Genomic DNA, 21034 nt, shown 5'->3' on the forward strand with positions numbered 1-21034 from the left:
AATTATTTGGTGTGTCGATTGTAACTTAAAAGAAGAATAAAACATGATCAGCTATGCTATGACTCGTTAATCATGAAGCTACAAAAAAGAAATTGCATCACATATGCAAAGAATGAAAATGATAAAAAACGCATACAATTACTATGTCATGCTTTAATGTATATATGTACACACACAGCGAGAGAGACGTAGGAAAAGGAGAAAAAGCCATCACATCGCAGAAGAATCGTCTTTCAAAAAAATTTAATTACTAATTTACTAATTTAATAAAGCCATTTGATTAGGGTTTGCTTATTTTGTTTTTCCTATTTATATTTGCATCTCAATTTTTTATAATCTTCGCTCGTCTTGTTTCCCCTCCCCTCTCTCTCCAACATCCGCTCTCTTTTAATTTTGCCGTCCAATTTCTTATCGGTGAAGACATCTGTGTCAATCGGGGATGAATCAGTGAGTGCTTCTTATTGAAATTGGGTTTTCGATCCAGCTCAATTGGCCAAGATTCGATCTTGATTTTTCGGCGTCGGAGTAATTAGGGTTTTCTCGAGGTTCTGATTGTGACATGGTAAGGATTTGCGGATCGGGGGAGAGCCTGGTCGCCGATTAATCGGCGAGTTGATTAGTCGGTTTTGTAGGGTTCTTGTATGGAAACTCGGAGCCGGAAGCGGGCGGAGGCATCCACCTCAGCAGCGTTATCGGGCCCAAGTACTCGCGCCACCAAACGCTCTCGCCTCTCTGCCACGTCCGGTCCTCTCACATCCGCCACGAATACCACCCATCCGATCTCCACTCGCTCTCGCACCGCCACTCGATCAACTGCCATGGACCCCAACCAAGAACCCTCAACCGCCTCTGCGTCCACCACCCGCAGCCGACGCGGAAAAAACCCTAGTGCTAATCAGAATTGGGACAACAGTAATAACAAAGACAATACTAATTCGGATAAGGGTAAAGAGAAAGAGTCGGAACACAGGCATAGGGAAACAGAGAGGAGCTTAGGGCTGAACATTGATTCTCACGATGGAGATGACGATGATAATGACAGTGAGGGAGGAGTTGGGATCCTGCACCAGAATTTGACTTCTGCTAGTAGTGCTCTTCAGGGTTTGTTGAGAAAGTTGGGCGCTGGATTAGACGACTTGCTTCCAAGCTCTGCTATGGGTTCAGCTTCGTCTTCTCATCAAAGTGGGCGGCTGAAGAAGATTTTATCGGGTTTGAGGGCTGATGGTGAGGAAGGTAGGCAAGTAGAGGCGTTAACACAGCTGTGCGATATGCTTTCAATAGGGACTGAGGAGTCTTTGAGCACTTTCTCGGTGGATTCCTTTGTTCCAGTGCTGGTGGGATTACTTAATCATGAAAGTAATCCTGATATCATGCTTTTTGCTGCGAGGGCGCTGACTCACTTGGTAGATGTATTGCCCTCTTCTTGTGCTGCAGTGGTGCATTATGGCGCTGTCTCTTGCTTTGTAGCGAGGTTGCTGACTATCGAGTATATGGACTTGGCTGAACAGGTGTTTTGATTATCAGTATTAGACTACTAGTTTTACTTGCTTGGAATTTTGATAAGTTGACAATTATTTGTTAATCATGATGACGTTTTGATAGTTCTTAATCAATTTATTAACTAATCTACTATGTCTGCGAGCTCTGAGAAATTCTAGAACTCATGTTTTTATGGAGTATTGACTTTGTAATGTTTGGGACAGTCTCTGCAAGCCCTGAAAAAGATATCTCAGGAGCACCCAACTGCTTGCTTGCGGGCTGGTGCACTCATGGCTGTGCTTTCATATCTTGACTTCTTCTCCACAGGGGTCCAGGTGTGTATAGAAAACGTGAACTTTGAAATTCAAATTTCACCTCGCTGTTGGATTATCTTCTCTGATTTGGTTTGGAATTTTACCTTTTAATGCTTTCAGAGAGTTGCCTTGTCGACTGCTGCAAACATGTGCAAGAAGTTACCTTCGGATGCAGCTGATTTTGTAATGGAAGCTGTGCCTTTGTTGACAAATCTGCTACAGTATCATGATGCCAAGGTTATATATGAATGTACGCTATTTGGTTATAACATGTTTGGGGTAAATTTAGACGTTAGTTCTGAGCTCTTGCATTTTTTTTTTTTTTTGATTCATAGGTTTTAGAATCTGCATCTATTTGCCTCACTCGGATTGCTGAGGCCTTTGCTTCATCACCAGAAAAGCTTGATGAACTCTGCAACCATGGTCTTGTCACACAAGCTGCTACGCTTATTTCATCCAGCAATTCTGGAGGCGGTCAGGCTTCCCTTAGCACTTCTACATACACAGTGAGGCTAATAACAAGTTTTGGTTAAATATTTTGTCTTAGAGTTTATACTGTGACCTTACCACCTGCATGTAGGGACTCATTCGGCTTCTTTCAACATGCGCAAGCGGTTCTCCATTAGGAGCCAAGTCGCTGCTCCTCCTTGGTATCAGTGGCATTCTGAAGGACATCTTATCAGGGTCTGGCTTTGCATCAAGCATGTCTGTCTCACCTGCTTTGAGCAGGCCCCCTGAGCAGGTGAGCTTTCCTAGCTGGCCTATTAGCTACATCTTCCATGCTCTGTTCTGTAAACTAGAATTAATTTTTGCATTTGTTACCTTCATGTGACTTGTGCTTTTGAGCAACTTTAGGGGTGATTTTTTGAAGCCTTTAACGAGCGTGTCTTTGTGAAAGTTATGTCCTTAGGCCAGGAATGAGTTTTTATTTAGTTAAGGTACATTACATGCTCTTTGCTTTTGACTGATAGCTCTTTCAATCAACTCAGATTTTTGAAATTGTGAACCTGGCAAATGAGCTTCTTCCGCCACTTCCTCAAGGAACAATATCCCTCCCTGTCAGTAGTAGTTTCTTTATGAAAGGGTCCCTTCCAAAGAAGGGTCACACAGGCAGCTCTAGCAAACAAGAAGATTCAAATGGAAAGATACAAGAAGTGTCAAATCGTGAGAAACTGTTAAATGATCAGCCTGAACTTCTGCAGCATTTTGGAATGGATCTCCTGCCTGTTCTGGTCCAGGTGGGCTGTCAGAGAAGCTCAGCTTATTTTTTCTTTATTGCAGATACTAAAATCTTACATTATTTTCTGTCTGCAGATTTATGGTTCCAGTGTCAATGGTCCTGTTCGCCACAAGTGTCTATCAGTCATAGGAAAACTCATGTATTTCAGCTCAGCAGAATTGATCCAGTCATTGAACAACGACACAAACATCTCAAGGTATATGTCTTTTACCTCATCACACATGATGATCTTTCTTCTGAATGGTCAACCAGTAGAAACATACTTACTATATTTCTCTTGTTTAGTTTTTTAGCTGGGGTTTTAGCTTGGAAAGATCCACAAGTTCTGGTGCCTGCCCTTCAAATAGCAGAAATATTGATGGAAAAACTTCCTGGTACTTTCTCTAAGATGTTTGTAAGGGAGGGTGTGGTGCATGCCGTGGACACATTGATACTAACAGGATCTACTAGCAGTTCACAGCCATCTTCTAATGACAAGGATAATGATTGTATTTCTGGATCATCACGTTCTAGACGGAATAGACGACGTGGTGGTAATTCTACTTCTGATGCAAATCCTACTGATGATTCTAAAAACCCCATCCCGAGTGTTGTCACACATCCAAGTTCAGTTGAAATTCCATCTGTTAATTCAAGCATGCGGGCAGCAGTTAGCGCATGTGCAAAAACTTTTAAAGAAAAATATTTCCCTTCAGATCCAGAGGCCAGTGAAACTTGTGCAACAGATGATCTACTCCGCTTAAAGAATCTTTGCATGAAGTTGAACTTGGTAAATGATGATCACAAGACTAAATTGAAGGGAAAATTTAAAGCATCTGGCCCTCGACCTTCTGATTTATCTACTAGTAAAGAGGAACACCTGGGTGAGAGCATAATTGAGATGCTTCGAGAACTTAGCAAAGATGATGGCGTGTCCACCTTCGAGTTTATTGGTAGTGGAGTTGTCGCCTCTTTGCTTAACTACTTCACATGTGGTTATTTCTCCAAGGACAGGATTTCCGAGGTAAATCTACCCAAGCTTAGAGAACAAGCAATCAAAAGATACATATCTTTTGTTTCTGTTTCTCTTCCTTCAACTTTAGATGGAGCAAATGTGGTACCTATGAGCATTCTAATTCAGAAACTTCAAAATGCTCTGTCCTCGTTGGAACGCTTTCCCGTTGTACTAAGCCATGCTTCACGATCGTCTGGTGGAAATGCCCGTCTTTCTTCTGGTCTAAGTGCTTTGTCTCAACCATTCAAGCTTCGCCTTTGCCGAGCACAGGGAGAAAAATCTCTTCGTGATTACTCATCAAATGTAGTACTGATTGATCCACTAGCAAGTTTGGCTGCTGTTGAAGATTTCCTCTGGCCCAGGGTTCAACGAAGTGAGTCTGGTCAAATGCCTTCAGTATCTGCTGGTAACTCTGAATCTGGGACCACGCCTGTGGGTACCGGTGTTTCATCACCATCTGCTTCCACTCCTGCTACTCGACGGCATTCAACACGTTCCAGATCTTCTGTTAATATTGGTGATACAAGCAAAAAAGATTCACCAGTTGAAAAAAGCTCTAGCTCATCAAAGGCGAAGGGAAAAGCTGTATTGAAGCCTAACCTAGAGGATGGAAAGGGACCACAAACCAGAAATGCTTCCCGCAGAAGGGCAGCCTTGGACAAAGATAATGAAATGAAGCCAGTGGAAGGTGACACTAGCTCTGAGGTATATTCTTAATTCATCAGTACCTGTCTAGATCAAGAGACTTGTTGATTTACAATAGGAGTGTCTTCTTTCTGGCTAAGAGTGTAATGTTTTGTGTGAGAATTGAAATGTTCATCTTCAGGTGCCTCATGAAACTGCTTCAGAGTAGCACGTTGTCTTGAGGGTTTAAAAATAGGCCTTATTGTATTCTAAATTGAATTAGAATATATTCTGATTATTGGGCCATCTAGGTTATCTTGATTTTGCTTAGAAGCTGCGTCTCTTACAATGGTTTTATTATTTTTTATGCCAAATGTCTAGAAAATGCATCTGTGTTCCTTTTACTATTTAAACTTAAATACATTGAGCATTTTTTTTTTTTTGTGCACATTGCAGGATGATGAACTGGATATTTCACCTGTAGAGATTGATGAGGGGCTGGTGATTGAAGATGATGAAATATCAGATGATGATGATGATGATGAGAATGATGATGTATGCTGCTCTATATTCCCATCACTGAATTATATATTTTTTTCTTAAATTTTTTGCTGGAGTAACATCTTGCATCAGATTGGATTATTATCCTGGTTAAAGAATGAGTTGACATCACATAATCTTGTGTTTTTGGTTGTATTTGGCCCTTGTGCAAGTAAACCTAAACACACACACACTCACACACAATTTTGTGCGTGCATTGCTGACTGATTAAAGTGTCTTACACATGCTTGCTGTTTGTGGACTGAATTCTCAATATGGTTTCGGTATGTTATCGTCGGTAGTCTTTTTGCCTAGACTTGTGATACTCGGCTATTAATGATGTTATATATAAATATATAACGAAGTTCGTTTGTAAAATTGAAATATGTACTAAAATCTATTCATGAAGTGGCATGTGTTTCTTGAGGGGTGCATTAGGACTATACCAGTTGTCCTATGAGTAGTCCCCAAGATGGACTAGTGCATTAGCAGGTTCATGTTTGCTACGCATACTTTAAGTTTTGAGCATGTAATGTGGTAATCAATTTGGGCTGTTGGCTCGTCCTTAGAAGAGGTGTATTTTCTCTGAAGAATTTGTTGAACACATTTGACCCTTTGAAAATCCTTCTTTTTTGAAACTTGTCATCATTTTCATTCTTGACAGGTACTTGGAGATGATACTCTTCCACTTTGCATGGCAGACAAAGTGCATGATGTTAAATTGGGTGACTCTGCGGAAGACAGCCCTGTCCCTGCCCCAAGTGATGGGCAGAACAACCCAGCGTGTAGTTCTAGCAGCAGAGGCTCCGCAGAGTTTCGAAGTGGTAGTTCATATGGTTCTAGAGGTGCAATGTCCTTTGCAGCTGCTGCAATGGCTGGACTTGCATCCGGTAATAGTCGAGGCCTAAGGGGAGGCAGAGACAGGCGGGGACGCCCCTTGTTCGGCTCTAAAGATTCACCGAGACTAATGTTTACTTCTGGTGGAAGGCAGTTGAATAGACACTTGACTATTTATCAGGCAATTCAACGGCAACTTGTTCTGGATGAGGAAGATGATGATCGACTTGCTGGTAGCGATCTTGTTTCTAGTGATGGAAGCAGGCTCTGGACTGATATTTACACTATAACGTATCAAAGAGCAGATGGTCAAGCTGAGAGGGCTTCGCTTGGGGCAGTAGGCTCAGGAACTCCGTCTAAGTCTGCAAAATCTAATTCAAGTAATTCTGGATCTGATACATCAACTCATGTATCCCTGCTGGATAGCATTTTGCAAGGGGAACTTCCTTGTGATCTAGAACGAAGTAATCCCACCTATAACATATTGGCTCTTTTACGTGTCCTAGAGGGGTTAAATCAGCTTGCACCTCGTCTGCGAGTCCAGCAAGTGATGGAGAAGTTCTCTGAGGGTAAGATTTCAAGTCTAGATGGACTTAATGCTGCTGGAGCTAAAGTACCGCCCGAGGATTTTGTCAATAGTAAGCTTACTCCAAAACTGGCTCGACAAATTCAGGATGCTCTTGCACTTTGTAGTGGGTCTCTTCCATCATGGTGCTACCAGCTTACTAAAGCTTGCCCATTCTTGTTTCCTTTTGAAACTCGACGGCAGTATTTCTATTCAACTGCTTTTGGATTGTCGCGTGCTCTATATCGGCTCCAACAGCAGCAAGGTGCTGATGGTCATGGATCGACAGGTGAGAGGGAGGTCAGGCTTGGGAGATTACAACGCCAGAAAGTTCGTGTTTCCAGGAACCGGATATTAGACTCTGCTGCAAAAGTAATGGAGATGTATTCCAGTCAAAAAGCAGTTCTTGAAGTTGAATATTTTGGTGAAGTTGGCACAGGACTTGGCCCAACTCTTGAATTCTATACTCTTTTAAGTCACGAGCTTCAGAAATCTGGATTAGGAATGTGGAGGTCAGGTTCTTCACCTGGTGGGCCCTCTATGGAAATTGATGGAGATAAAGATATTATCCATGTCCCCCTTGGGTTGTTTCCTCGTCCGTGGGCACCAAATGCTGATAACTCTGATGGTAGCCAGTTTTCTAAGGCTATCGAGTACTATCGATTACTTGGACGAGTTATGGCTAAGGCTCTCCAAGATGGGAGGCTTCTGGATTTGCCACTGTCAGTTGCCTTTTATAAGCTGGTCCTTGGTCATGTATGCATACTTTTACTGTTATTTTTCTCAATGAATGAGATGCTCACATTTTATATATTCTTGGGTGAAACTTTGGTTGATTAAGCAAGTTTTATGATCTATTACTTCTGCAGGAGCTGGATCTGCATGATATAGTATCTTTTGATTTGGAGCTTGGGAATACGTTGCAAGAGTTACAAGGTCTTGTATTCCGGAAACAATATTTGAATTCCACAGGAGGCTATAACCCGGAAGAACTACGTTTTCGTGGAGCATCAATTGAAGATCTTTGTTTAGATTTTTCACTACCAGGCTATCCTGAATTTGTTCTGAAACCAGGCAATGATATCGTAAGTAACAAACCTGCTACCTGTTCCATTGGCTTCCCTCCCTACCCCAATCATGCAGCCTTCCTCTCTGATTTGCTTCATTTCTCTTTCTTAATTTTGCGTGCCTACTCTCTGATACACAGGTGGACGCGAGTAGTTTGGAGGATTATATTTCCCTTGTGATTGATGCTACTATAGGGACTGGCATAATGCGGCAAATGGAAGCATTTAGATCAGGGTTTAATCAGGTTTGTTTTTGTTGATATTCAGAAACTATCAATACGATACGTGAATTCTCTGCTCTCTGAGATGTCTGAGTACCTCATAGTTAGTATGGACTGGTAGCGATGTTCATAGCAAGATTTATTGATACACTCTTCTACTCCCACAGTCATATTCTTTGACCTCCGTGCTCTAATCTTGGTCCTTTACTCATCTCTTCCAAACATGACCAACATTATTGTTCCGATTTTGTGTGCCAAATGCTTAATATAATCTCCATGGTTTGGTCAACTGAAATGGAGGGAATTGGGAGTGCGGCTCACTCCCATGATAGGAGATATGAAATTACTATTCTTATGAGTTATGACAATTTCTTGCAATAAACATTTGATTCATTCCATTCCCATTCCGCATCTCCAATCTCATCTACCAAACACATTCCCCTAGTCTTTGGATGTCTTTATTTTCTAAATGACAAGTTTCAGAGAGTTCTCTTAATTAACAAGTGACCTTAACTGAATTCTTCAAGCTCTAATGTTTATGTAATTTCAAATCCTTAACTTTAGTTTGACCCTGCTAGCAAACAGCTCTATGCACTGATTTAAGCTGCTATCAGAGTTCTCTATTTTCATATGTTTTGTATTGTTCTTCTGATTTCAACCTCTGGTGGTCTGATGTAACACTGCAGTTTAATTCAATTTTTCACATAGTGAAGTATTTATCTGAAGATATGTATTATTTTCAGGTGTTTGACATCTCAACACTACAAATATTCTCTCCAAATGAGTTGGACTATCTGCTCTGTGGTCGCAGAGAGCTGTGGAAGGTAATGTTTTGTTTTTGTGAACCTCAGATAAACTTATGACTCTTCCTTTACCTGATTTTACATCCTTGTCTTGTGATCCACAGGCCGAGTCGCTGGCAGATCACATTAAATTCGATCATGGATATACCTCCAAAAGTCCCGCAATTATCTTTGTGAGTTTTGCATTCCTAAAACACAGAATAATTTGTTCGATAAAGGAAAGTTAAAAATTAACTTAAGTTTTCAGTTGAGTTTCTTGAGTTCTCCACATCATCCACTTTTCCATTGCATGCTCATATATTTACTTTACACATGTTACAATGTAATCAGCTTCTTGAGATTATGGGTGAATTCACACCGGAGCAGCAACGGGCTTTTTGTCAGTTTGTTACTGGTGCTCCACGGCTTCCACCAGGTGGTCTGGCTGTGCTGAATCCTAAACTAACAATTGTGAGAAAGGTAAATATCTAGTCATGATCTCTTAATTGATAATTCTTTTGGATATTCTTTTGGCGTGTGTTGAAGCACCTTTTCTTTTTGCACCAGCATTCTTCAAGCATGAACACCGCACAAAATAATGGTTCTGGTCCATCAGAGTCAGCTGATGAAGATTTACCTAGTGTAATGACCTGTGCGAATTATTTGAAGCTTCCCCCATACTCCTCCAAGGTTAGGTTACAATGATTTTTCATTTTCTGTTTGTCATTCTGGTATCTCGAAATTTGCAAGCGTGGCAAAAGAAATGGTTGCTGCTATCTTTGCTTGTAGTGCGTGCTACTCATTTATTGTTAATGCTGTGAGGTACTGACTCTGTTTTTTTCAGGAAATTATGTACAAGAAACTACTTTACGCCATCAGTGAAGGACAAGGATCTTTCGATTTGTCGTGAGTTGTCCATCCATGAAAACCAACTACAATGGTGATGGTTCAAAAGTGGGACTATAGGCCTTAATAAGGGACCACCTTGGTACTCTTTCTTAACCGCTGACATAGTTAAGGTCAGTTATTTATAGTAAAATTGAATGACAGCAGCTTTGCACTAAAAACCTCACTTTATATATTTTGAATAGTGGGCTTTTGTTGTTTGTTATATACTTATGTTATTCTTCTTGCTCCGTTTCTTCGCAGTCACAAGTTTACTAATAGATAGTACTATTTATTCTGTGTACGAGCTTCATGCAAAATGACATAGGTGATGGCCTTTTTCAGGTTGTCGGAATACTGGAATTGGAGCAAATGGCAGTGAGGGGATTACTTTGTTGGATGTGTCTTGAGAGATTGTAAATAAGTAGGATTTTATCTGGGAAAAGAAAAATATTTTATCCTCTTTTTATGTTAAATTCAGTCAGTTTTATGGCTGCTAGACAAGTCACCTAGCTGTACGGGCACTGAATTGCTCGACATATCTTTGGTTGTTTATGGTGGCAATTTTTTGGTTATTTTGTAATAATGAAGCATTCATTCAAATAAGTTGCTTACTTGGTTGCATCTTCTCCTTTTTTATTTTCTTGAAAAAATTTAGCAAATGGTTGAAATCCTCTTCGACTGTAACTATATCGAGTGAACAGGCTAATGGGTAAGTTTAAGCTACGTAATTTTTTCATTCAAGTATGTTGAGGAGATTGTGACTAACGAGTACAAAATTTTGTTCTGGTAATCATATTTACTTACTTTGGTTTAAAAAACGGAAGTGCCACTGTGTAGGGTTATTTGTTGTAAATTGAATATTGTTGTTTTAAAACAGTGTTAATTTACTCGTAAAGTTTCCTCGTATACTTAAAACAGTGTTGTTTTACTTGTAAAATCACGTAGTTCTATTATTGAAAAATTGAGAGATTGCGAAATATTAATAGATGGTGTTACAAAATAGCCAATTTTTGATGAATATTGTGTTATTTCGGCAGTCTCTCACTCTGTCAAGATATATCGCCTTAGAGTATATGATATTTCTATGCATTGGTGAATCCCAAACTCTTGACCTTATCACACAGCATTTAGTGTATGGTTGCGATTCTTGCGTACAAATCGAATCGACGTGAATGTTATGATTTTGTATTTATATTTGATTAATTGAATTGAATCAATATTTATAATCCAATTTAAACCAAATATTTGTCGAATGCAAATATTGAATTGAATATGAATTATTTGGTTTGTTTACAACCGCAAGGTGGTTTGTGGTAAAATTTTGTGTAATTAGTTTTTAAACTGAGTTGGTAGAAGAAATTTAGGAACTATTTTGAATGAGTTGGTGTATAAAGTGAGTTGAATCCACCATTAATAATATTTTAAATAATTATGTGTTTACTAAAAAGGGTACAAAACATTATTAGTGGGACGTCTCAATATAGTAACTAGAACATTACTAATGGGATGGAGGGTTTATATAAATTAGAGTTGAATAATTGTATTAAATTTCACAATATATATAGTAATTAATTAATATAAAAAAATTGATTTTTTTTATGGTTACTAAAAAAGTGAACAAAGATTTTTAATGTATATTCAACGAATTAATATATTGTTAATAGTAGTATTTTTGGGATCTAATTCTTCTTTAAATAGAAAAATGTAGCGAAAACACAAATATATTTTTTAATATAGCGATGGAAAATTAATTAGTTTGGTTATAGTTAATGAATTCATGTTTCTTATTCAATGGTAATTAATTAATATCAAAATTTTGATAAACTATTCTTTTCATGGTTAACATAAAAGTCGAAGATAGATTTTTAATGTATATTTAATGAATTAATATATTGTTATTGTATTTTTGAGATCTAATTCTTCTTTATTAAATAGAAAAGTGAAGCGAAACCACAAATATATTTTTTAATATAATGATGAAAAATTAGTTTGGTTATAGTTAATGAATTCAGGTTTCTTATTGAATGGTTATAAATAAATTTGATTTCATGTAATGATAAATTAAGATAATGATAGCATGAGATCATCTAGATACATATCAAATATAATTAGTGTAATGTCCAATGAATTGATATATTATTATAAATTTATAATATATAATTTACAAAGCTATTCTTAAAATAAAATATATAATAGGAATATAATAGACAATCTATATTTTGTGTCCAAGACACTTTTTATACTAGTATAGATTAAATGAGAACATATAGATTGACCTATTAACTCTTGTTTTTTTTTTTTTTTTGGGAATTAATGGGGCTCCTCCCTCAGTTTCTGATTATATTTTGACAGAATTCTATTTCTATTCATGTTTTTTAGTCTCCATCTGCAATTAAGGGTGCGTTCTCTTTGGTTGTAAAATTATCATGGGAAAATGAGGAATAATCAAAATTTCACCCTTTAAATTCTTCCTTTCTTTTCCCTCATTTCCTACTTGACCCTTAATCATTCCTCATTTTCACTACAAAGGAGGGATAATATTATCACACCAAGGGTAGAAATTTTGATTATCTCTCATTTTTCCATGATAATTTTATAACCAAAGAGAACGCACCCTAAGTATATATATTGTGAATAAGAAAAGATGTCCATTCCTTTAGATAGAGATACAAGGGATTGATATCATAATAGAGAGCCCATTTTAGGCGATTTTTGTTCAATAAATAACGTAACGAGTAGATATAGAAATGTGAACAAAAATCGCGCGCGTATAATCGCAAAGTTGGTCTGTTTGTGACCTAGGGGCTCTACAAAATACTAGAAAATTAAACAATGTAAAACTGGTATATACAAAACTAATAACTTAAGCATTTTAGGTTATAAATTAGGTACAAGCCAATTGCACAGCCAACGTTTTGGCCACATCAGGGCATGAATCTTTGCCACCATCAAGAAGCGCTTGTCTCTCAAATGGAATCGTGCAATCATGTTTCCCCAAACACAGCTGTTTGAAATAAAATAAAATAAAATAAAATTAGCAGAAGACAGTTTATGCAGAAAGTGATGAGTAGTGTTAGTTGTTACCTCTTCAACAACTTTGTGAGCCTTGGCGGAGTCACATTTGCCCGGTACGAAGGCCCCACAAGCACCCTCGTTCTCTCCGAAACTCACGAACTCAACTTTGGCGATTTTCTTGGCGTTAGGGCACGTGAGATGCGCCGCCCTCACGGGGTCGAAAATCTCGCGAATCTTGTTGTCTTTCCTCTCCCATGACTTCACATTAGGAGGGTGGAACTCAGTTATCACACTGCAAATCGTGTTTCTATTGACAGTCAGCACTTGGATCTTCCGAGGATCGCCGCCGGTCTCTTCCAAGACAACCAACAGATTGTCTTTGTCCTTCAAGTAGGCTCGCGGCACGTGATACTCTTCTTGAGTTGGCTTGTTAATTGCTGAGAGGTATGATACCCAATACCGCCCAAGGTTTATGCCATTCACCCAAATCACTCCCTTTTGCATGCTTGTCATTCTCAGAGCTACCGCCTCGTTTCCTTCCGGCGCATCAAAATATGCCTGCAAATAAACAAATTCAACTTTTCTTTTCTTTTCTTTTTTTATTAGTATTACAATTAATTACCTTGTACCAAGTCAGGGGGCCTAGATTTCCATCTAAGGGACCCCATTTCACTTTCTTTGAGCCTTGCTCACTGAATAATTCCATCTTCTCTCCGCTCAGTCCAACCTGGTAAATTAAATTATCCAAATAAATAAAATAATACTCCTATATTAGAAGAGAAATTGGTGAATGTGATGATGACCTGTTGGGTCCATTCGTTTCTGGTAATGTCAAGAGTTCCACACATTAACCCCTGAGTAAGTATGGCTTTAGGCCCAGCAAATCTCCTCTCCATGAAGGATCCACTATTCTACAATTTCCAACTAATATTACAATTCTATATCAAATCAAATAATAATCTATACATAAAGCAGAAGCAAGTTGCAATTTTTTTTTCCTGCCTAAACTTTTGTAGCCATTTCTCTCTCTTTTTCTTTTCTTTTTTCTTTCTTCTCCTTTTCATTCTTTTATGAAATTGCGTAATTCTATTTATAAATATATGTAATATGCATCTTGAACTAAATTTTTCTACAAAAACTTTACTTTTACATATGATATGTAAAATATAAATTTAAAATAAAAAATATATGCAATATTTATTTTTCATTTATATTTATATGTAACAAAATATTTAAAAAAATCACAATCAAATATAAAATGATAATATGGGGAAGAAAAGTTACACTACGCTTCTTTTAATTACTACTCCTAAGAGGTTTTTATTGATGACCTTACAATTGATATATTCACATCTTAATAGTCTTGTCTCATAATTTAACAAATTAAAGAAAAACAAAGATAGACAGGAGACAATGTAGATTTTGTACTTACCGGAAAACCAACTGTCATGGCGAGCAACGTGATGTTGTTAACTCCGGCCTTAAAACTCACCGGCTTCTTAAATACATGACTCTTTTCAACATTACTACCGTGTCCAAAACCTATATATATATATACACAGCCTTAATTTTGTGATCCATATTTATTAATTCAAGAAGGATTACGATTGAATTCCTAATAATCTCATTTGTAATTGTATCCGAAGATATTATAGTGTAATGAATTTGTTTGGTTTGGTGGTAAACTTACCAACGTATTGGCCATTGACAAAGGCAAGCAAGGCATGACCAAGGCTTGCAACCTCAAGCACCGGAAGATCGTCGTGGCGCATGGGCAAGTCCCTTCCATCGATGTAGATGCTGTCAAATTAATTAAACAATCATTTCATGCAAATATCTTCATATAAAAAAAATACTAATAATATGCATATATACCTGGTGCTGAACCATGCATAGTCGGAGGTATCTCTTGTTAAACTATAGAGTTCTCTTGGTGAGACGCTCTTCACTTCCAAATTATCAGTTGTTGGGATGCTCTCTCTGAACATCTCCCACTTGCTCAACTTGGCTGTCTCCGACACTAGGAAGTTTCTAGAACTGTGTTGTGCAACAACCTAACACGCAATATTCATCATGAAACCTTAACTAATTAATTAATTAATTAATGCATTAATTAATTACCGCTTGAGAGTTGTAGACGACGGTCTTGCAATCGGGGAGAATGGTGACGGACTTGGATGGGAGGTAGTATTCTTCACCTCGGAATTCGACCGTCTGAGATTCCCTTGTGTTGTTGTTTGTCAAGAATGCAGCACATATGTTATCCTCAGCTTTCTCATAAGTTGTGATCTGCAATTATACAATAACTAGTTAATTTTGTTTGATTTCTAATTATCTCATCTACTGCCTTATTAATTACCTCTACATTTTTGGAGACTTGTTGCAGCCTTGGCGTGCCCCAGAGCAATGGCTTCTTGCAGAGTCTCAAAGCCCTGTGCAAGTCTCTTAGGTGACCGAATTTAGGTTCCCTCTTCAAACCATATTCATCAAGGGGGGCTTCATCGTAGTAACGTGTTGTCACAAACGATGAACTTGTTCGACCAAAATTGGTTCCACCATGGTACTGTGGAAATTAATTAAGAATATAAAAATGAGTGAATAATTTAAGAATATATATACACATATACCATGTAATAGTTGTTGAGGGTGCCATTTCTGGCAAAGAATTTAGCCACAGCATATGCTAGATCTTCTGCTGAGCGCTGCGAGGGAGGATCACCAAATACCCTGTACCTGCAAATTTTCACATTTCCCATCAACCAAATTCTCCCTTCAATTCAATATTACTAAAACACTTACTGAGCAGTCCAGTTCTCTGTCCATAGAGATGGCTTGTTAGGGCCATTTGGACCACTAAATGTGTCTGCACAATGCCTTCCATTACACGTACTAATCTGAATATATTAATCAACAATATAATTATTTGTTACCACCTATCATATATATAGATATTGGATGAAAATTGATATAGTATTGTCTGAGTTGGAAACTTACTACAGTGTCAGGGGCGTTCTTCTGCTTGCACATGATCCACGGAATGCCGCTGTAGAGACCAACAGCCATATCCCCTGCCCATTTTATATACTTTTCACCATCTTCTCTGTATGATAGTTGAACATTGTTGTACTCGTTTTCAATCTGCACAAACCACCATTTTTGTTCATCATCATCATCGTATATGTTATGTTGTTAATTAAACAATTTCTGAACCTACTTACCTGCGCCATGATAATAGGCCCTCCTTGATCTGCAAAGAGTTTCTCCTTCTTCATCATGTTGATGATCATCTCTGTGTACCTTTTCATGTGGAACTACGTGCATGCCATTTTTCTCAAATTATTACCATGCAATACAAATATAACTAATTATCACATAGATTGAACTTGTTACCATGAAAGGTTCGTTGTAAGTACGGAATACGATCTTTGGGACCTCTTTTAGCCAGTATGGAAATCCGCTGCTCAATTTACAATATATTATAATATATATGTTGGATGATAGGAAATTATAACAAAAATAAAATAAAATGTGTTGTATATATTAACAAGTACGTTTGTACGTACCCCATATTCCATTCAGACTCAATGTATGGTCCCAACCTAAGGGTTACCCACAAACCATTGTCTCCAATCATCTTGATGAATTTCACCAAGTCATAATTGCCTTCAAAATTGAACTGAACCAACCAACAAACAAATTAAGATTTGGAATTAATTGTATAATTAACATATATAGCTACATACCTGTCCTTGAACAGGCTCATGAATATTCCAGAACACATATGTCTGGATCAGGTTAAGACCCCCTTCTTTAGCCTGCTGGATGAGCTTTGGCCACATCTAAACAACACATATATAAAAACATGATCAAATATATATATATATATATATCTATCTTTATTTTTTTTAAAATTTTCTTTTAATTAATTTGATATGCCTATATATATAACCTCAGGAGTGCTGCGTGGATAATGGATGGAACCGGAGAAGAGCAATTGCCTGGTGCCATTGATGATCATGGAGCGGCCATCGTAGGAGACAGCTTTTACCTCGTTGGCGTTGGCATTGGCATTGGCAGCGAGCAACGCCAAGAGAGCGCAAAACACCAATTTACCTCGATCTACCATTTGTGTTTCCTACCTTCTATCAATGCTAAATTAATATTTATTTTGATCTTATAATTAATTAGTTTGCAACCTCTTCCACATGGGGACGAGGTGCCAGGAAGCTACAAAGACGAGCGCAATGCAGGCACATGTTTTAGTACAACCACAACGAAAGGCACATATTCAACCTCGGAGCTTTTCTCGGATTTCTTCTTCAACTTTTCTTGACTTGGTATAGAATTTTATGTGCGCCTTTGGTTTTTCTTTTTCCTTTTTTTTTTTGGCTAAAATGTGGTTGTGGATGTTCTTGCATTTCGAGCAAATTATGGGACAATGCTATCTAATTTTGGTGGGTATAGTTTTATTAGAGCTAGGGAATTAAGACAAGCTTAATTTATTAAATGCTATATAGCGCCAAAAGGATTAGTACAAGAACAAAACTACTTGGCCATAAATGAGCCCTAACCAAGATTATTAACATAAAAATTAATCTCTTCTTTACGTAGGGAGAGATCGTACATGTTGGAATAAATCAATATACATATATATGATGAAACGTAATAAAATACACAACTATATATAATCAATTATACTTTTATATGTCCGTATATGATTAATTAATACTTTAACCAATGATTGCAACGGCCAGCACATCATTTTCGTGTTCATTTTATTACTTGGGTCACCATTAATGGGCTAATATTGTTCAACTAAAAGGGCCAAGCCATAGCTCGAATTTTGAATACAAAATAATACAAATAATAATACTAATAAAAGAAACTAGTTCATGAGAGATGACGGGAAGAATTAGGTTAGATTGATTATCAATTTATCATGAAAGAGCCGTTTTATAATCTGTCTCCAGACCATACCATAACAACCAAATAACTTGACTATGGTCTTTTCAACAATTTCAAAATCTATGATGTCATATGGTTTCGAAATATTGAAATCGAATAGTTCATTAATGCCAATAAAATATAATTAAATGACAGTTGAAATCGGGATTTCATTCCATGCCTAATTTCTAATAGCTCAATAATTAAAATATGAATAAATATAATTTGAATAATCGGATTTCATCACATGCCTAATTTTTAAGATATGCAAATTTTGGGTGTTATATGTGTTTGGGAAACAAAACCATTTTTGTTAAATTTTCAAATAGCTAGCTAGCGAACATTAATAAATATTAAAATCAAGATCCATTAAATATAAATCACCGAGTTAAAGTTTCTACAGGCTCGTTTAGGTAAATACAACCAACACATTTGATATCCTATCTAGGTCGAGTTGGATGTGTTGAATGGAAAACTAAAAATAGAGTGCTCGTTACTTGAATTCTTCAATACAATCAAATGTGGAAGATAGATAATTAATCTTATATCTTTTATTTTGATATGGAGGGAATAATTGACAATTAAACAGATCTAATGAGTACAACTCTCTAAAATCTAGAAAACTCCAACACTATTAGACAATGATACCATCGACTTAATACAAAATTTAATTACACTGATAAGCAGTAGATATATTGGCACTTTGATGTGGACCTGATTTACTTTTGTTTTTATAATTGATGTTAATTTAGTTGAGTTGTGGGTTAACTGCCCCAACTAACCTCTTTTCATGTATACATCTGAACTCCAGTTTTAAAAAATGAATCAATCAATTTGTGTGTGTGTGTTATCCAAGCGGTAAGGGGTTAATGCCTAAGGCCAAATGTCTTGAGTTCGAGTCCCCTGTGATGCGGCCTTTAAATTTATTTATTTAATACTGTTAAATTAGCAAAAAAAAAATGAATCAATCAAACTAAAAAAAGGCTTAATTATTCGTTTAACAATTTATTCGGGAGGGGGCTAATTAAACTTTCTGTTCATGTGAAATATATAAATATCTTAATTCACCAACAAACTAATATAATTGATTAAATTAAATACTCCTACACCCCTTTTGATTTGTCTACAGCCAACTAAGGAGTACAATTGATTTGGTTAACAATATAATTAATGCTAACTTCACGCAAATTGGGTTGATGAACCGCACCATATTAACGTTTTGAGTTCAAAACGTATCCTTATAAGTTTAAAAAGTAATAATAATAATAATAATAATAATAATAATAATTATTATTATTATTATTATTATTATTATTATTATTATTATTATTATTATTATTATTATTATTTATTATTATTATTATTGAGCTCCCTATCTTTATTGATTATTTGAAAATTGTAGTTAATTATAATTTTCACTAAAAAATTTATTCTTAATTTTATACCTATCTTGATTCTTGAACTCATCATTATTTTTTGGTGTGTTCTTTCAAAAGTATAAATGTAGTAGGAGTATTTCTTTTCACATATAAAACATACTATAACTACTTCAAAATCTGGCACAATCAATCATATATATAAAATAAAACATTTCATAAATGTATTATGGACTCTTACAAAATATGTCAAAATAACTACTCCATTAGTTTATAGAATTTACGTTTATTTTATTTTAAATTTTAGAAAAGTATTGAATAGGGATGTAATGAGAAGAAAATAGATAATTTACTCTAAATTTTTACAACGAAACACTTGCTAAAGAGTAAGGAAAAAGGTTAAATTAAATAGGATACATATTAATATCCAGAGCGAGTATAATTGAGAATTACTACTATATATTTATCACTTGTTGGGACAAGCCACCTACTTGTCAAGAGAAATTGGTTATCTGAAAATTAATTGTGTACTACTATGTTAATGTAATTCAATAAATTGAAGACCTTTTGTCCCTGTCTTGAAAAACACTAGGTAAGCCACATGGATTAACAAATTTCAAAATCTTTTTTTAAGATCAACAAATTTCAAAGCTTTAATAGATGCATCAAACGTTGAAATTAAAGTGCGGAAAACGGGTACGTATCCATCATTATGCCGTTGGGCCATCACAACTTATTTTTTTGATCGGACAAAGTCATGTTAGATGTTAGTAATTAGTTCCCCATCCACTCCAAGAACCACCTTATCTCTCCATTCACCAAAATCCACCTTATATCTCCAATCTCCAATTCGCTCCCAAGAGGGATCGAACCCGGGCCATCACAGCTTATTTATGTTAATGTTCACATAATCTCCACTTCTTAAAGGAAGTTATATATTAAAGAAGTGAAAAAAGCAGAAAATTTTAAAAGAATTTAGTAATTTACAAATCCACCACCTAAAAGGCCGAGTTTCAATAAAATATAAAGAGGTTTTGACAAATAAAATCATAAATTATTTTGAATTTGTAATTTTAATATGACTTTTGAAGTGCGGCGAATTAAATTACCATCTTTTTAATTTTTACAATTTTATCCTTCAAATTTATTTTTCGATCGCCAGAGTGTTGAATTGGAACTTATACGTCGTTTTTGTGAGGTTTAAGCGACGCCGTTTCATATTATTTTAATTAAAAATTTCTCTAAATTATAAAGGGGTTGTATCTTATATTTGCACCATAATTTCCAATATCAACAATTTTATAGAAAACGACGTCGTAACATGAATATTACGCGGCGAATTAATCCACGTAAACTTCTAGTAAACAATTTGACGACCGAAAAATATTAGGACAACTAAATTGCAAAAAATTAAAAAGATGATAATTTAATTTACCACACTTCAAAAGTCACTTTAAAATTACAAATTTAAAATAGTTCATGATATTATTTGCCAAAACCCCAAATATAAACTGAAAGAAAGACCCTCAATTCGCTTGTGCGTATGTGTAACTCTGTAATTTGGCTTATGCAGAATTATAGATTTAGTTGTCTAAAATTCTAGTATTTTATTGTGACTATCTGTAACATGTAGACATGTATTAACATATATAGTGTAACATGTGACTATTTTAAACGCCGTCGGAACAAAGGCTCTTTCAATAACAAACTACGTCTACTAGCATGTTTATAATAAATTAAGAATGAAATTCAATCTTTTATAATTTAGATTAAAAAACAGAGATAAAAAACACCGTATATAATAAAATTTGATTTCAAAAGGTTATATTTTTTTAATCTAAAATGTGAGATAAAAACATTGTACAATAAAATTCGATTTCAGAAGGTTAAACAATTAATTAAAAATAGTTATATTACAAAAAATAATATAAATAATTTAAATCCTGTCGAATTTCGACGGATTATAAACTTATATATTATGATTAGGAAGTAGTAATTTGGGGGGCGTTGGGGTTTTAACCAGTCAAAAATTGAGGGGTGTCCACATTTATCCCTAAAAATGGTGAGTATAGTGTTTGGTAATTAATTATGTTTACCAAATTAGTATTTTGAGAATTGATGGGCTCAATAAGAAAATCAATTACCTCA

At 36.1% G+C, this 21034-nt stretch overlaps 2 protein-coding genes across 2 annotated transcripts; one reads left to right on the forward strand and one right to left on the reverse strand.

Moving 5' to 3' along the window:
* The first annotated feature begins 250 nt into the window (after positions 1-250).
* On the forward strand, positions 251-10172 carry LOC131001053 (E3 ubiquitin-protein ligase UPL3). Its single transcript, XM_057927230.1, has 18 exons — positions 251-1508; positions 1704-1814; positions 1914-2030; positions 2129-2299; positions 2374-2535; positions 2783-3031; positions 3108-3229; positions 3319-4732; positions 5108-5206; positions 5856-7349; positions 7463-7678; positions 7801-7905; positions 8625-8705; positions 8789-8857; positions 9015-9143; positions 9231-9353; positions 9508-9682; positions 9894-10172. Exons 1-17 carry the CDS (start codon positions 642-644, stop codon positions 9571-9573), a joined length of 5595 nt encoding a protein of 1864 aa, XP_057783213.1. The 5' UTR covers positions 251-641; the 3' UTR covers positions 9574-9682; positions 9894-10172.
* Positions 10173-12177: 2005 nt separating this feature from the next.
* On the reverse strand, positions 12178-17008 carry LOC131001054 (beta-galactosidase 13-like). Its single transcript, XM_057927231.1, has 17 exons — positions 16516-17008; positions 16310-16405; positions 16130-16242; positions 15957-16023; positions 15785-15877; positions 15561-15704; positions 15366-15460; positions 15194-15299; positions 14926-15129; positions 14688-14855; positions 14442-14620; positions 14257-14366; positions 13999-14108; positions 13370-13477; positions 13189-13293; positions 12636-13124; positions 12178-12555 (listed from the first exon to the last, which is right to left on the reverse strand). The coding sequence occupies exons 1-17, from the start codon at positions 16690-16692 to the stop codon at positions 12436-12438; spliced, it is 2484 nt and encodes an 827-aa protein (XP_057783214.1). The 5' UTR covers positions 16693-17008; the 3' UTR covers positions 12178-12435.
* Between the last annotated feature and the right edge of the window lie 4026 nt (positions 17009-21034).

This window comes from Salvia miltiorrhiza, chromosome 8, assembly GCF_028751815.1.
Source record: "Salvia miltiorrhiza cultivar Shanhuang (shh) chromosome 8, IMPLAD_Smil_shh, whole genome shotgun sequence".
Taxonomy (NCBI): Eukaryota; Viridiplantae; Streptophyta; class Magnoliopsida; order Lamiales; family Lamiaceae; genus Salvia; species Salvia miltiorrhiza.